General features: G+C 41.8%; 1 protein-coding gene across 1 annotated transcript in view; it reads left to right on the top strand.

Moving 5' to 3' along the window:
* The window catches only part of CHRDL1 (chordin like 1), a gene marked incomplete at its 5' end in the record, with an annotated part of 199,668 nt that overhangs the window by 140,703 nt on the left and 41,538 nt on the right, over positions 1-17,427 (top strand). The window contains 2 exons of the mRNA XM_081115370.1: positions 6,671-6,816; positions 8,543-8,636. Coding sequence (XP_080971496.1) covers positions 6,671-6,816; positions 8,543-8,636 — 240 coding nt within the window. The remainder of the gene's footprint in view (positions 1-6,670; positions 6,817-8,542; positions 8,637-17,427) is intronic.

The raw sequence follows: 17,427 nt of genomic DNA, 5'->3' as shown, positions 1-17,427 counted from the left end.
TGGTTAATTTTCATACATAGGCTCCAAGTGGTAGAGTGAAGCCTGACGGACGGCCCTGGGCCGGTGGAGCAGCGAGGCCTGATGTTTTCGGGGCTGGTGGAGCAGCGAGGCCTCATGGCCCTAGGGCCAATGGAGCAGCAAGGGATGATGTTTCCTGGGCCGGCAGAGCAGCAAAGCCTGACGTTTCCGGGGCTGACTCTGGCCAGAACTCAGCCAGAGCGAAGGCCTGGGCCCCTGGTGCTGGAGGCAAACTGGTGCCAGCAGCCAGGGGAAAGGAAGGCCTATTGCACAAATCTCTTCATGCAACAGGCCTCTAAATATATATATATATATATATATATATATATATATATATATATATATATATATATATTAGATGCCCAGTGCACAAAAATCTGTGCACTCGGGGGGGAGGGCGGGTCCCTCAGCCTGGCCTGTGCCCTCTCGCAGTCTGGGACCCCTCGGGAGATAATGCCCTGCTGGCTTAGGCCTGCTCCTGGGTGGCAGAGGGCAGGCTTAATCCCTAGGTGCAGCCCCTAGTCGGGCTCAGAGCAGGGCCGATTGGGGAGTTGGGGAGCCACCCCCTGTCATGCACAGAGCAGGGCGGATCGGGAGGTTGCGATGCCACCCTCAGTCACGCTCAGGGTAGGGCCAATTGGGGGGTTGGGGCACCGCCCCCTGTCACACTCAAGGCAGGGTCGATGGGGAGGTTGTGGTGCCACCCCCTGTCATGCACAGAGCAGGGCCCATCAGGGGGTTGGGGAGCTCCCCCCTGTCGCACAGAGCAGGGCCCATAGGGGAGTTGGGGCACTGCCCCCTGTCACACACAGAGCAGGGCCGATCAGGGGGTTGGGGCTCCACCCTCTATCACCCACAGAGCAGGGCTGTTCAGGGGGTTGGGGTGCCACCACTGTCACACTCAGGGCAGGGCCAATGGGGAGGTTATGGCTCTACCCCATCACACACAGAGCAGGACCCATGGGTTGGGGGGGTTGGGGCGCTGCACCCTGTCACACACAGAGCCGCAGGGCGATCAGGGGGTTGGGGAGCTCCCCCCTATCAGGCACAGAGCAGGGCCGATCAGGGGTTGGGGCGCCTTCCCCTGTCAGGAACAGAGCAGGGCCTAGAAGGAGGTTGTGGCCCCGCCCCCTGTCACACACAGAGCCACAGGGGGATCAGGGGGTTTTGGGTCCTGCCCCCTGTCACATTGATCCCGGTGCTGGGAGGCATATTACCATTTTACTATATAGAATAGAGGCCTGGTGCATGGGTGGGGGCTGGCTGGTTTGCCCTGAAGGGTGTCTTGGATCAGGGTGGGGGTCCCCACTGGGGTGCCTGGCCAGCCTGGGTGAGGGGATGATGGCTGTTTGCAGCTGGTCACACACCCTTCAGGGTGGGGGTCCCCACTGGGGTGCCTGGCCAGTCTGGGTGAGGGGCTGAGGGCTGTTTTCAGGCTGGCGGGTGACGGAAGCTCCCAACCACTCCTTTTTTTCTTTTCTTTTTTTTATTCTGGGCCAGCTTTAGCTCTGAGGCTCCAGCTCTTAGGCCTCCACTGCTGAAAGCAGGTATCTGGTTTGTTTCGGTTCTATAATCGAAACAATGTATAAAAATCCAGCTCTGAGATCCTGGTTCGCTGAAAGCAGGTTTCTGGGGTTTTGTTTAGCTTCTATATTCATTACAATGTTTCTTAAACTGCAAGCTCAGAGGCTGGCAAGGCAGGCGGGGAACATTGGAGTCCTCCGTCATTGAAGCAAGCAAGCCTCATGTTAGTTTCAAGCTGCCTGGCTGCTGGCCGCCATCTTGGCTGGCAGTTAATCTCGCTGATTAGCCAATGGGAAGGGTAGCGGTCGTACACCAATTGCCATTTTTCTCTTTTATTAGATAGGATATATATATATATATATATATATATATATATATATATTCAGTTATTGTGGAAAAAGCTGCAGTAAACATGAGAGCACAGTTATCTTTCCAGGTACCAATTTTTTATTTCTTTTCTTCCCCTAGTTATAACATAAATAGCACACATTTTGAAGTACAAAAGCTATTTTTCTGAGTTGCCTCTCCTAATAAAAAGCTATGTAACATGGGCCTAAACTTTTGGGACATTAGTAGCTTCATTTTCATTATTTCCCCCCCTCCCCCCATCCTATTAGGGACAGTAGAAAATGCAATAAGAATAAATGGGAAGATGTTAGATTTATTGTATAAAACAAGTATTAAACATGAAATAAGTGGTTTCTTTTTTATTGTTCTATCTTCCTCTCTTTTGCTCTCCCCCCATCTCCTATTGAGTAATCGACTCCAATGCCAGATTACTCCAAAGACTATTGTAAGAAAGACTCTCAAGGTCATGCTTCCACTAGAAAACCTCCCCCTGAGGTTTCCTTGCCTTTGATCCCTCTAGGGGGATCAAACTCAAAACTCATTTCACATTCTTTTGAGACAAAGTAATTGAAAACTGTTTTTCCCTTTGGTATTGCAAAGATTCACCAGCTCCTGTAAGATTCATGGCAAATATTATTTTGTAAATCATCTAGTTTTCTATCATCAAAAATACTGAGATTTTATATAATTATATCCCAGGGGGCAAGTGACCCTGCTCCTGTCCTTTCCCCAGTGGGTTTCATTCACTCCTCTCTACTAGTTGTAGCTATCTGCTTGTGTGTATTTGGGGCAAGAGAAGGACTCATAGACCAGATCAGAGAGTCAATTAGTATGAGTTGAACTCTTTCTAGGAGTTAAAGCTGCTTCTTTTTAAGGCAAAATTAAGGAATTTCCTTTGTAGTCTGTAAGGGGTCATTAACAAATAGTTAATATACAAGGGGTGAGTTACTAAGAAATTGAAGCTAGATAAATTTATATAGCAAAGTATATAATTGAGTTAGTCACCAGAGTCACTGAAGCCAAAGAAAGTGTGATACCAGTTTTCTGGGTATTTTAGGCAAAAACATTCTAGAAGGCAAGACAACCTTTATGTTCTATTGGTTTTGGTTTTTTAATTAAATGGTCCCTTCCTTGTTATAGGTTTGATATGATTGACATCCACCTTGATAGTGGCTAGGAGGGAAGATTCTAGAATCAGTCAAACATCAGTTCAGATCATGGCTCTACCACTTACAAGTTATGTGACCTGGGGCAAGTCAATTAATTTCTTAATCCTTAGTTTCCTCATCACAAAATGGTAAAATTATAGTGTCTTTATGACAACATTATTAGTAAGAGCCAATAAAATAATTCATAGAAAACCACTCACCATGGTCCCTGGCATATTAATTAAAACTCTATAAGTGCTAGCTATTGAATTATCATTTTATTATCCTTTATCATTTTTACCTACATCCTGAGCATAATGCCATTTTGTATAGTTTAAACAGTTGTATAATTTACCTATAAGATGGACTCATTTTCATTATAATTTTGACTAATGAGAAAGGAAGGAGGTTCTAACTCTCAAAACCTTCTGCTAATGAAACACAACTTCCCTGATTTATATTCTTCCATATCCCAAAGCAGGCATTTTTCCAAGCTCTGCTTGCATCTATTATTAATTTGTACATCAATGGTTAGTTTAATATGTGAACTTGTTCACTGTTGTTTGGTGTGTGTGTGTGTGTGTGTGTGTGTGTGTGTGTGTGTGTGTGTGTATTTGCATGCACATGCACCATGCACTTTGGGGAAGTTCAGTGAAAAGAATTTTGAGATCATTCACTTAGAGTCAACTCAACAAGTGCATTGACTTTTTGCTACAATCCTACACTAGACTCCATGGAGAAAATATTTATATAAGGAAGAGTTCCAGTCCTCAAGAAACAATACATACACATGTGTATACATGTGCTGTTAGAAAGAAAGATGGAATTTAGGATGAGGAGATTAAGATTTCCATTCCTTTTTTCATCACTCACTAGCTTGGTGACTTCAGAAAAGTCTTTCAACCTCGGAAACTTGTTCCCCTCAAATGAATAATGAAGATAAAAATCTGCCTTATTTGATTGACAAGGTCGTTATGAGGCTCCATTCTAATAATGTATTTGAAATCTCTTTGTAAATTGTTAACTAGGTGACTGTAATTCACAAATATGAGTTACAGTTATGTTCAAGTGCCAGATTGTGTACTTCAGACATCAGACACCTTAAAAGATCCAAATTTGGGGCTGGAGCTATTAGGGAATGCTTCATGTAGGAACAGGAACTTTTACTGAGCCGTCAAAATTAGATTGGACTTCAATGGGTGGAAAAGAGTGGAAGGGAGTGTGTAATCTTGGTGGAGGGATTAAAAATAACCAAAGATTCCAGAGGCTAGAATAAGCATTCAAACACATACCAAGTGATATAAAACACGGTAGGGAATATAGTTACCAGGGTAATTATAATAGACTAGAGGGCTGGTTCAAGAATTTGTGCATATTGAAATAAAATTAATTAGAAGAAATATTTTAATATCATTATCTGCCCTTTCTCTATAATAGAAGGGTCAACCAAATTCACAATCAACAATGACAGATGGAAACACATGTGTGTGATTGGCACCAGCGAGAGCTTTGTATATATACTAGAGGCCTGGTGCACAAAATTTGTGCACTGGAGGCGTGTCCCTCAGCCCAGCCAGCACCTCTCCAATCTGGGAGCCCAAGGGGGATGTCAGACATCCCTCTCCTATCTGGGACTGCTGGCTCCCAACCACTCACCTGCCTGCCTACCTGCTTGCCCCTAACCGCTTCTGCCTGCCAGCCTGATCACCCTCTAACCACTCCCTTGCGGGCCTGATTAACACCTAACTGCTCCCCTATTGGCCCGATCTCCCCCAACTGCCCTCCCCTGCCAGCCTGGTCACCTCCAACTGCCCTCCCCTGCAGGCCTGGTCCCCCCACAACTGCCCTCCCCTGCTGGCCTTGTGACCCCCAACGGCCCTCCCCTGCAGCCTGATACCCCCCAAACTGCTCTCCCCTGCAGGCCTGCCACCCCCTGCCCTCCCTTGCAAGCCTGGTCCCCCCAACACCCCTCCCCTGCAGGCCTGGTCACCCCTAACTGCCCTCCCCTGCAGGCCTGGTTGCCCTCACTGCCCTCCCCTGCAGGCCTGGTTGCCCCCAACTGCTCTCCCCTGCTGGCCTGGTCGCCCCTAACTGGCTCCCCTGCTGGCCTGATTGCCCACAACTGAGCTCCCCTGCAGGCCATCTTGTGTCCACAAGGGGGAAGCCATCTTTGACCACATGGGGGCGGCCATCTTGTGTGTTGGAGTGATGGTCAATTTGCATATTACCTCTTTATTATATAGGATATAGATAAATTTGCTTAATTAGACCTGTTTTCTGATTTAGCTAAACTTTTTCCAGCCTGGTGAAGCACCCCAACTTCTCTTTCAGGTAATTGTCAGCAACACAGCAGTAAATATCAACACGAAGCAGATTATGATTGTAGATCATGTAGGGAGAACAAAGGGTAAAATATTTAACTATAGCAGTGTTTTTCTATATTCTGTGCAGTGAGAAAACCTGAAGCCATTTTCAAGGTCCACCATTTCTTATTTCTTTTCAGTCAGGTCAAGTTTCTAAGCTTTCTAAATCTCTGTTTTCCAGCTAATATAAAGAAAATAGGATTCCACCAAGTCTCCTATCTACCTACTCCAGGACTTCTGTGAGGATCAAATGAGATGAGGCACTGGAAAACACTTCATATACATTTGGTTAAAGTGTAAATGTTTCCACCTGGCTATAAAGCAAGCTGTGTTCCTGGGCTGAAGAAACTGCAAGGATGCTAGTCGTAGTTAGGGAAAGGAAGCTGGGCATTTCTACGTGACATCATTTCCCGGCTCCCACAGTGACCATTTCCAGGCTGGGCTGGGCTGTGGGTTGCATTTTACGCCATGGGGTCTCAGCAGCTTCGGCTATGATTTGGTGGGGTGTTGCTCCAGGGTGGTGGCAGGGCCTGTGTCCCACTTGGGGGAAGCCAAGTGTTGCTTTGTGGGCGCTAGGTCTGCAATGCCATTTCTCGTAAACGGCCAGTGCACATCACAGCAGCTCCTGTGTTGATCATCTTCCCACTGGTGGCCAATGTGCATCATAGCAACTGTCAGATGGTCAGACACTTAGCATATTAGCCATATATATATATATGTTTTTTCTTCTGACAGGACTCCCTCCTTCTAGGCAAGTTAATACCTTATTCCTATAGATCTGTTAGCTCCATCAATGCAAGGTCCTTGTCCTCCTTATCTGGTCTCTCTCTAACGCCTATCACAGAGAGTAGTTGTTCAATAAATGCTCAACAAATGAAACAAGTGGATGATGGTCATGTCAGTTACTATTCTTGTCTGGCTGCTTTAATATATGCATATCTCAGAGATACCGTGGGATTGGTTCCAGACCACTTTAATAAAGCGAGTGTCACAATAAAGCAAGTTGTAATCTTATTGTGGGTGGAGGCTCATGCCTTCAATTTAGCAGTGTTTTACTATATTCTGTGCAGTGAGACACACTTATGGAGCGCAATAAAGTGAAGTATAATAAAGCGAGGCATGTCTGTATTTTTTCATCATCAGCCACTGAATTTTGGACTATCTTTTAATGCCCTCAGTGTGGTACAGCCCCATCTACTGTTGGGATTTATGAAATTCTTTGCAATGATGCCAATACTTAGTATGTTTTTTTTCTCCACCCTGTCCCAGAAGACTCCTTACTCCCAGTGAATAATAAGGTAACCAGCAAGTCGTGTGAGTACAACGGGACCACTTACCAACATGGTGAAATGTTCATGGCTGAAGGACTCTTTCAGAACCGGCAACCCAATCAGTGCACCCAGTGCAGCTGTTCGGTAAGACCCTGCATCTTAATGTCCCTGATAGCCCCTACCCAAATAAGAAAGCTTCCTCTGTACTAATACATTTAGTTTGAGCTTGCATTGTAGGGTGTTTGAATGGAATATGAATTGCATTTAAATCATAGCATTCCTGTCAATCCAGACACCCTGATTTCATCCATCCTGAATACCTCTGTTGAAGAGGTCAGACCCAGTCATATTCTGGTCTTAAAGCTTTGGGACTGCTTAAAGGACAGTGATGAATTGGTGGTCTTGATATGCATTTTTTTAAAAAAAACAGTAGTTACAGCATTAAAGCCTTCATTCGAAGCTTTAGGGATAGATACTATGGGTGAAAAATCACTGGCACCATCTAGGGCCATTCAGTGAAATTCACAAGAAAATAGGCAGTTTCTTAGTTTCATCTCTGAAGTATTCCATTGACCAGTTCATCCCTGGTGCCCTTCAATGAGAACTCTCTTGACAAAACATGACTGATCCTGTGACATTACTTGTCAAAAGAGTGTATATACTTAAGCAATGAAGTATACTGATTATATCTTCATCTAATTGTGCAGCCCAGAGAATGAAATAGATAGAACCAGAAAATGGAGTTAAATGAGTATTTAAACTGTAGTGTTAGGGAATGAAGTTAAATGTAGAAACAACTGTTTTTCCTCCAAGGGGCATTTAATGCTGGATTTCCAAGGGTGACTATAATTCACAAATATGAGTTACAGGGATTTTCAAGTTCCAGATTGTGTGCTTCAGACATCAGACACCTTGAAAGATCCAGATCCATAGGGGTTTTTAGTAAAAATATAGTATCTCAGTAGTTTGGGATAATTTGGTTGTGATCTTGCCTTCCTGAACTTCTAGAAACCCTTCTAGCCCCATAATTATATGCTTCTAAGAACTAAGAATAGGCTTAAGAAATAATGTTTGGCCGACACCGGTTTGGCTCAGTGGATGGAGCGTCGGCCTGCGGACTGAGGGGTCCCAGGTTCGATTCCGGTCAAGGGCATGTACCTGGGCTGCGGGCACATCCCCGGTGGGAGATGTGCAGGAGGTGGCTGATCGATGTTTCTCTCCCATCGAAGTTTCTAACTATCTATCTCTCTCCCTTCCTCTCTGTAAAAAATCAATAAAATATATTTTTTAAAAAAGAAATATTGTTTGGAACATAGAACTTTAGGGAATGTAGATTATGCAAAAACAGGCATAACAACAAGTAAATTTTATCTTTTCTTTTGCCTTGTGCTGGACTTAGCTGTCAATTCAGATCATTTGTATAGTTTTGTATTACCCCAGAGAGCTTGTATCCTGGGTTTGGATGAGAGACTAGTGAGAGTTACAAAAGGTGGCTATCATGCAAATCCACATTCCCCCAAATCCCCAACATCCAGCTGAAGTATGATGAGGACCAAGGGATACAATGATCAGAGGACAGAGGAACAAGACTGCATTTGGTGGTTTGAAGGCCCATGGCAGTCCTTACACTGACCACTTTGTGATATCTTAGACCAGGATGCACAAAGAGGATTGACAATTCTTCTCTTTCTTAATCTTTGGTGTGGTAAAATAGAAAATAGAACAAAATAATACCTAGTCAGATTTAGAAAGTACCTAGAACCAACTGTGGGAGACCAGTGGGGAAGGACATGCCATGTTTTGAGCCTCTTCTCATTCCAGGTACCTCTCTAAGCAGCCTTCTGACCTTAATTCTGTTTCTTCTTGGCAGGAGGGAAATGTGTACTGTGGTCTCAAGACTTGCCCCAAATTAAGCTGTGCATTCCCTGTCTCTGTTCCAGATTCCTGCTGCCGGGTATGCAGAGGTAGGTATCCCATCCATATTTCAAGACCCAAGGTGCTGCCAATCTGAGTAGCAAGACTTACAAGAGAGGAAAATATCTGCCCAGTGTTCTAGGAAGAGTGAACTTTCTGCCATAGCTTTAGTTTGTAGAGATGCTTTCATGCAGAAAAAAAAAATAAAAGCACTGATTTTAAGGGCCACCACCTTACAGAAACCACAGGAGTGTGGCAGGAGAGGTGGGGTGGGAATCATCTACTGTGAAAATGCATGCCTATTCTCTCTTTCCTTAATCCCTTCTAGTTTGGTCCCCATATTATTGTATTGTAAAATGCAGGCCATTTCCATGCCTTAAAAGACAGAATGGGCCTTGCAAAGCATTGACATAACTATTTTGAAGATTGTGCAAGGCAAATTTATATCCTATATAATAAAAGGGTAATATTCAAATCAACCAAATGGTGAAACGACCGGTTGCTATAACGCACACTGAGCAGCCAGGCAGGCAAGCGGTTAGGGGCTATCAGGCAGGCAGGCAGAGCAGTTAGGGGCCATAAGGCAGGCAGAGTGGTTAGGGGTGATCAGGCTGGAAGAGTGGTTAGGGGCGATCAAGCAGGCAGGCAGGCAGAGGGCTTAGGGGTAATCAGGCAGGCAGTCAGGTAGAGTGGTTACAGCCTATCAGGCAGCCAGGCTGAGGGGTTAGAGGCAACCAGGCAGGCAGGCAGAGCAGTTAGGGGTGATCAGTCAGGAAAGTGAGCAATTAGGAGCGAGTAGGCAGGTGAGCGGTTAGGAGCCAGCAGTCCCGGATTGCGAGAGGGATGTCCAATTGCTGGTTTAGGCCTGATCCCTAGGTGATCACGGCCTAAACCGGCAGTTGGACATCCCTCGAGGGCTCCCGGATTGCGAGAGTGCACAGACCGGGCTGAGGGACCCCCCTCCTGCACAAATTTCATGCACTGGGCCTCTAATATATCCATAAAATCCCATGGCAGTATTGTGATAAACTCAATAAAAGTAATATGTAAAGCATTATTTTCTCAAATTATATCTAAAATAGAATAGTAATTTTCTCAAGACAGTTTTTTCTTCTTTGACTTCCATTTATTTAATATTGAATGACACCACTTTTTTTTCTAGGCTTCTAAGATCAAACATAACCACCATTAATTTCCCCTTTATTGTATATTCTCAAATTACCAAATCTATTAGCAGTTCTGTATCCCTCCCTTTTCCCATTTTCCCTGTGGCAGTATCTGCTTTTGTCTTCTTTCCTTTCATTCAATCAACATATTTATTGAGCATCTACTGTATGCTCAGCACTGTGCTAAAAGCTGAATAGGTATTATTGAATATAGTGCACACACAGGACACCTCCAAGACTCTATAGCATCTTTATGCAAATTACAAAAGGGATTCTCTTACTTAAGATACTTTGCTTCCATTTGACAGAAAATCCTTGTGAATACACCACCTTAGCTGTGGCACCCTGTGGAGTCACAACCTGTAAAACCATATCTGGCATATAGAGCAGCAAAGATATGTTCTTTGCTCTTATGGAACTTACATCTTAACAAAGAAGACAAATAATGTACAAAAAGTAAACAAATATCTAAATATGAACAGTTTAATTTCACTTAGTCCTCCATATCCATGCGGTAAGCATCTGCAGGTTCAATTAACTAAAGATTGAAGTGCTATATAGGCATACCCTGGTGTAACCTATATGTATATATGGGTTATATGCAAATACACATTTTATATGAGGGACTTGAACATTCTTAAATATTGGTAGCCGCTGAGGGGATCCTGAACCAATCCTCCAGGGATTCTGAGGGACACCTGTTCTATGAAGGAAATCAACAAAGGACTGATATATAAAATAAGAGGTGAGGGCATTTAGGTTGAATGATTGGGAAGGCCTTTCTGAGATAACATTTAAGCTCAGACTTGAAAAATGAAAAGGAGCCATCCATGCAAGCATCCTGTGGGTAGATCATTGTAAGCATAAAGAAAAGCAAGTTTAAAGGCCTTGGGCAGAGAAGAGCTGAGAGTGTTCAAGGAATATAAGGATCAGTGTAGCTGGAATATAGTGTTTATGGTCAAAATTGGCAGGAAATGAGGCTTGAGAGGTGAACATACCATGCAGGCTATTCAAGGCCATAAGAAGGAGTCTGGATTTGAGTTTTTAAGTACATTGGGAAGCCATTGGAAAGTTGTACAAAGGGGCATGACATGATGCTGTTATGACTTTAAAGATCTCACCAGCTGTTGTGTCAAAATTAGATTGGAGGGAGGCAACAAAGCAAGTGGAGAGACCAGGAAAAAGGTGAGTCTAGGAGTCTCGCTAGTGTGGGAGTGTGCACTGGTCTAAGGGCACAGTGCACAGTAGTGGTTCAAATGGAGCCTCTAGAGCCAGGCTGCCTTGGTTCTCATCCCAGCCCTGCTACTTTCTACCTGGGTGATTATGAGCAATGTATTCCAGCTCTCTAACAATATTTAAAGTGAGGGTAAATTTAACACCTACCTCCAAATAGTTGTAAGGTTCAAATGAGATCATGCAGGAAGAGGACCTAGCATAGGGTCTTGCATATAGTGAGGATTTAGTAACAAAAAATGGACAAATTTGAAATATATTTAGAGCATTGGTTCTCAACCATGTCTACATATTGGAATTACCTTGATATATATTTTAAAATATATATTTTTATTGATTTCAGAGAGGAAGGAAGAGGGAGAGAGAGATAGGAACATCAATGATGAGAATCATTGATCAGCTGCCTCATGTGCGCCCCCACTGGGGATCAAGCCTGCAACCTGGACATGTGCAGCTAGGGCTACCTTGATATATTTATGTTCAGACCTGGGGGGGGGGGGGGTAACAGAGGTAATTCCAGTGTGCAGCTAACATTGATAACCACTTAGAAGAAAAATTATAGGATTTTCTAGTAGGAAATGAATATGCATTACTGCCAGCTTAATTTTCCCAAAAGATAGCCTTATCCATGATACACCCCTATTCTAAAGTCTTTATGCTGACACATATACTTAACTATATTCCAGTCACAGTTCTAAGCACTTTACAAATATGAGCTAATTTAATCCCATGATCCCTATTTTATAGATGATGAAACTGAAGCAGGAAGAGGTTAAAACCTTGTCCAAGGTCCCGTACATAGTTATTACAATATTATCGACTATACTCCCTATGCTGTACTTTACATCCCCATGACTATTTTGTAACTACCAATTTGTATTTATTAATCCTTCACTTTTTTCACTAAGTATGGTGCCAGGAGGATACTGAAAATATCAGGAGGGAACATTTTGTAAAGTATGTGATTGTCTAACCACTATGCTCTATACCTGAAACAAATATAAAATAATCTTGAATGTAAACTATAATGGAAAAACAAATTTTTTAAAAAACACCTTATTCAAGGTCATGTAGCTAGTGAATCAAGAAGCTAAGAATTAAACCCTGGCAGTCTGGCTCTAGATTTCAGGCTCTTAACCAAGCTACTGTGCCACTGAAAGGAATAGTCAACTCTCTGTTGCCAGTAAAATACAAGTCAATCCCCTGACTCTGACAGTGAAGGTCTTCCAAGCTCTGCTCTCAACTTATTTTTATAGACACACATTCTTTCATTCATGCACCTCAGGTTCCACTCACATTGTTTCTGTACATGTGTACGTTTGCTTTTGCCTGCACCCCTCAATATGTCTCAAACTTCAGTGTGATTCAGAATCACCTGAAGAACTTGTTGAAATTCAGATCCTTGGACCATAATTATAGAAATTCCAATTCGGTGGCCTTGGAGTGAGGCCCTATTGCAGCGATGGCGAACCTTTTGAGCTCGACGTGTCAGCATTTTGAAAAACCCTAACTTAACTCTGGTTCCGTGTCACATATAGAAATTTTTTGATATTTGCAACCATAGTAAAACAAAGACTTATATTTTTGATATTTATTTTACATATTTAAATGCCACTTAACAAAGAAAAATCAACCAAAAAAATGAGTTCGCGTATCACCTCTGACACGCATGTCATAGGTTCACCATCACTGCCCTAGGGTGTGCATTTTAATATATTTTTATTGCTTTCAGAGAGGAAATGAGAGGGAGAGAGAGCTAGAAACATCAGTGATGTGAGAGAATCATGGATCCACTGCCTCCTCCATGCCCCTGACCGGGAATTGAACCCTGACCTCCTGGTTTATAGGTTGACACTCAACCACTGAGCCACTCTGGCCAGGCTTGGATGTGCATTTTAAGAGGCTCCATTGTCCATTCTGATGCAGGTGGTCTACAGACCACTGCTTTGAGAAACCAGTCCTAAGACCTTGTAGATGACTTGGGGTGGCCTGAAATGATGGTTTGCATTTTGGTTTAGTGCATTTAAATTGAGACTAATAGAAGTCTGAAACCTGAGTAAGCCAATACAAAAGTGACCAATGGCAGTCTCTGACTGGCTAGAGCATCTAGTTCCAAACATATGTCAAGCAACTTGGGGTTGAATGAGTGGAGGCTATTTTATGATGTGGAACTGGGAGGGAAAGAAGATAAAATGGCTATCTAGGTAACAACAGTAAGGGTTGAGAGAAGGGAGTGTTTTATCTTTCTGGAAAACCCCCTTTCCACCTCTGCTTGTGAAAATCCTGTCAGTTCCTCAAGACCTAGTTCAAATGCAGCCTCCTCAGATTCTAACACAAGGAATCCTCAGGTTACATTTTGATAAATACCAGCTGGAAGGCCTTTCTCTTTTCTCTGCCTTCCCAGCTCCATCCCTAATTTCTCTATCCCTAAGTCCTGCTTATCCTTAAAAGGCCGGCCTAAATACCACCTCCTCCATGAACCTTTTAAATTTTTTATTAAAGTATAGTTAGTTTCAAGTGTACAACATTAGTGATTCAACATTTATCTACTTATGATGTGATCACCATGATAAGTCTAGTAGCTATCAGTCACTGTGCAAAGTTATTACAATATTATTGACTATATTCTCTCTGCTATATTCCATATACCAATGGTTTATTTATTTTGTAACTGGAAATTACTAATCTAGTAATTTAAGAGTAAAACTCCCTTCTCTCTTGGACACCTCAGTACTTTACCTGTTCTTCTCCAGTAGCATTTATTACCTTGTCATATTTTGTCTTTTATTATTTGTGCCCCTGTCTTATCATCCCTACCAATGAGTAAGCTTATTAATTGAGAAACTATTTCTGGTTCATCTATTTTTTTCTCCCACTGGGCTAGGCATGGAGTAGGTGCTCTTTGAATGAATGCACAGTAGCTGGAAAATATTGCCAGAAAGTTAGTCACAATTTGAATTAGATGCTATTAAATAAGATTGTATTGTTGTGTTTTCTTCCTCTGAATTGACTGTGGTAGCTTGTACTGATTATACATTGGTTCATGTTCAATAAGACATTATCTGGTATTATTTCTGATCCCCATGTTTTTTTTCTCCCCATCTCACTTAAGGATTCTATAGTTAATATTTCTTTTCAAAAGAAATTACCTTATTCTGAGTATCAGTATATGTTCATCCATTTTAATATGTTCTTTGTACCAGCCCTCAGAAGTCAATATGGATTTGCTTGTAGCCTAATTTGGTTTATGCTTTAATAAAGCCCTGGAAATTTTATAACCTGTTTCTAAAGTGAGTGTGTGTGTGTGTGTGTGCATTGTACTTTAGTACAAGTATTACATTTCAGCAAGGAAAGATGGATATTTTGCTCCTCACCTCTCTTTCCCATCCTTGCCTCAACTTAATTTGAGTCTGCCCCAAAAAGAAGAGAGTCCATGCTGAGCAGAGGTGTATACATGGTTGCTAATGTAACCAGCTAGTTACTATAATAATCCAGTTAGGCTGAGGTATTTTTGAGAAAAGGATGCAAAATTTAAACTGAAGAACAATTAATAAAAGAATGGAAACTGCAAAAATACATATTATTGTATCTGAGAGGCAATGTACTGAAAACCACATAGCTCAGAAGCCAGACAGACATAGATTTGACATCTTTACTAGAGATGTTACCTTGGGCAAGCTACTTTACCACTCAGAACCTCAGTGTCCTCAGCTAAGAAAATGGAGATTATAATATCTATGACCCATGGAAAGGTTGTAAAAATTAACTGAGATGTAACAGACTGTTAATAGAAAATCTAGCACAGAGTTATTGCTTAATATGTGATAATTATTCTATGAAAATAATATGTACTTATTATATTTAACATACATTCATATATTTAAACATATTTACCATATTTATTACTCTGAGGTTAAATAGAATTGCACCTTCTTTATCTCCAATAGTCTTGCCTTTTCATTTACTTGATTTCCATATACAGAACTTTATTTCTAGTTCTTCTTGTGTAACAGATCCTGGAACTAACCATTTTCTCAACAGTTCTCTTGTCACAATTTAAATTTCTTTTATCATGCCCTCAGAAGAAACAGATAAAAGCTAGTTCTTAATGATCATGCATTGCCCCTTCACGTGGTTGACAGTTCATTAAGTCTTTTCTTTGTCATCTCTTCTCCAGCCTAAATAAAGCATTATCTTGCATCTTTCCCTATAAAGACCAAGTCCTACATTTCATAAAATTGATGCTTTTTCTCTGCCTTTAATTTCTTTGCACCTTTCAGTTGTAGATAATGTGATTGAATCTCCCTGGAAGTTTTAATTTTTGAAGCACCTGGTTATTTTTTCTTTTATAAGCATATTCCTCATATGGCAGTGAATCCAGCCATACTTCTCCTCTATGCTGGTCACCCTAATTTCAGGCAAAATACAGCAGAAGAAACAATTTTTTGAGTGCTAAAATTGCAAACCTTTAATATAAAGGGCCCCATTGAAACCAACTCTCTGCACTATCACCAAACACTAATGTATGCCTTTCTTCCTGGGTCAGACAGCAATATTAGCCACAGATTGAATCTCAGCTCCAGTTGTTTAAACATGTCTCTGAGGCTAGGACAGTCAGCAGAATGTTGGCAGGGTGCATGTCATTGCTGGCACTTCAGCAAACCTCATCTGGACTAGAAATGTAGTACAAACAGCCACTGGAACCTTAAGAAAAACTTTATCAGAAGAAAACATCTCTTCAGAGATTGTATTGCTGCCACATTCTGGGCAGGCAGGTCTCAAACCCAAACCCACACCCAGCTTCCCTCTACCATTTATCATTTCTGCTTCCTGTCTCCTGCCTATCTTGCCAAAGCAAAGTGAAAGGCTATGTACTTGGACTCTAGACAAGAGCGAGGTATTTGGGGTAGGCTATTGACTATATTAGAGAGGCAAGCTTGCATTTGCTGAATGGTGTACATATCTAGCATTTGCTATGTGACATGGAGCAGTTGGAGGACTTAGATATATAATAGCTCATTTGATCCTTACAATAAAGTAGGAACAATTATTATCCACATTTTATAGATGAGGAAACTGAGACAGAGAAGTTAAGTGATTTGCCCAAGGATACATGGTAGTAAGTGGCAGAGCCAGACTTTAAAACTTTTCAGCCCGGTTCTAGAGTCCCAAATTCTTACACTACCTGGTGTAAGCCATTCATAGGAGTGACAAGGGCCTCTCCTAGTGAAGAGAAGTGAAGGGAGAGAGAGGACATGTGTGGCACACTGGCATAGGCAAATAATTATAAGACCACTGTATTCATCTTTCCCATTAAAGCCTTAACCTGCCCATTCCCAAATATAGTAGAACACCTTTGTTCCACATTTCTCTTTTTCTAGGCTTAAAGATGCCTGAATGTAAATATCTACCTTCCTTCATTCAGCGAACATTTGTCAAGCAACCACTAAGCACCTAGTACTGTGCTGGTGATGGATATACAATGGTGAATAAACAGATGTTAAACCTGACTTGGCAGAGTTTAATGGGGAAGAAAGGTATTCATCAAATAATAGCTCATGTAAATATAAAATTGTAACTTTGCCACATGATAAAAAGGAAAGATATTATACAAGCCAGTCATTGAGAGTGGTCTACCCAGTCAAGGAGATGAATGAAGGAAGACTCCTAGGACTCTCTTTTCAGCCTCAATTCACACCACATACATCTTGGTTCTCTGTACCCCAGGGTAAGGGAAGATTGACTCAAAAGTTAAGGAAATAACTGGAGGCTGTCTTATCCTCCCAGGATCCCTGACTTCTGATTACACCATGAAACCAGCCACCTCATCCTGTAAGAGTGTCCATACTGTTCTTCCTTCGTTGTACATGCTGCACAATACTCTAGGTTTTTTCTTAAGGAATACTTGATCATGTTGGCCAGCACCTACCATTTCTTATCATATTATCCAATCTCAGTTCTTCAGCTTGTTTATTTTTTTATTTTTAAATTGCAGTTTACATACAGTATTATATTAGTTCCAGGTGTGCAATATAGTAATTAGACATTCATATAACTTACAAAGTGATCATCCCAATAAGTCTAGTACTCTTATGACACCATGCATAGTTATTACAATATTATTGATTAGATTCCCTGTGTTGTACTTTATGTCCCCATCGCTGTTTTTAAAACTGGCAACATGGATGGACCTAGAGCAAGCATGTCAAACTCAAAGGCTAACGGGCCAAATAAGGTTTAAGTTTATGTGGGCCGCAAAATAACAAAAGCTTCAATTTTCATAGAAACATAGGTTTATTCCAATAGAGACAGGCTGAACACAAAGGGCTGAAATAAATGGGTAATCATTAACATAAAATAATAGAACATTTTAATAAAAATTAATATTTTTTCTTGAACATTAACTTACCAGACACTGAATAACTGCACAAATTAATAAACG

Source organism: Myotis nattereri (assembly GCF_964212035.1).
Source record: "Myotis nattereri genome assembly, chromosome: X".
In the NCBI taxonomy this organism is placed as follows: domain Eukaryota; kingdom Metazoa; phylum Chordata; class Mammalia; order Chiroptera; family Vespertilionidae; genus Myotis; species Myotis nattereri.
Note: the sequence above shows the minus strand (reverse complement) of the source record. Positions and strands in the feature narration are given on the sequence as shown.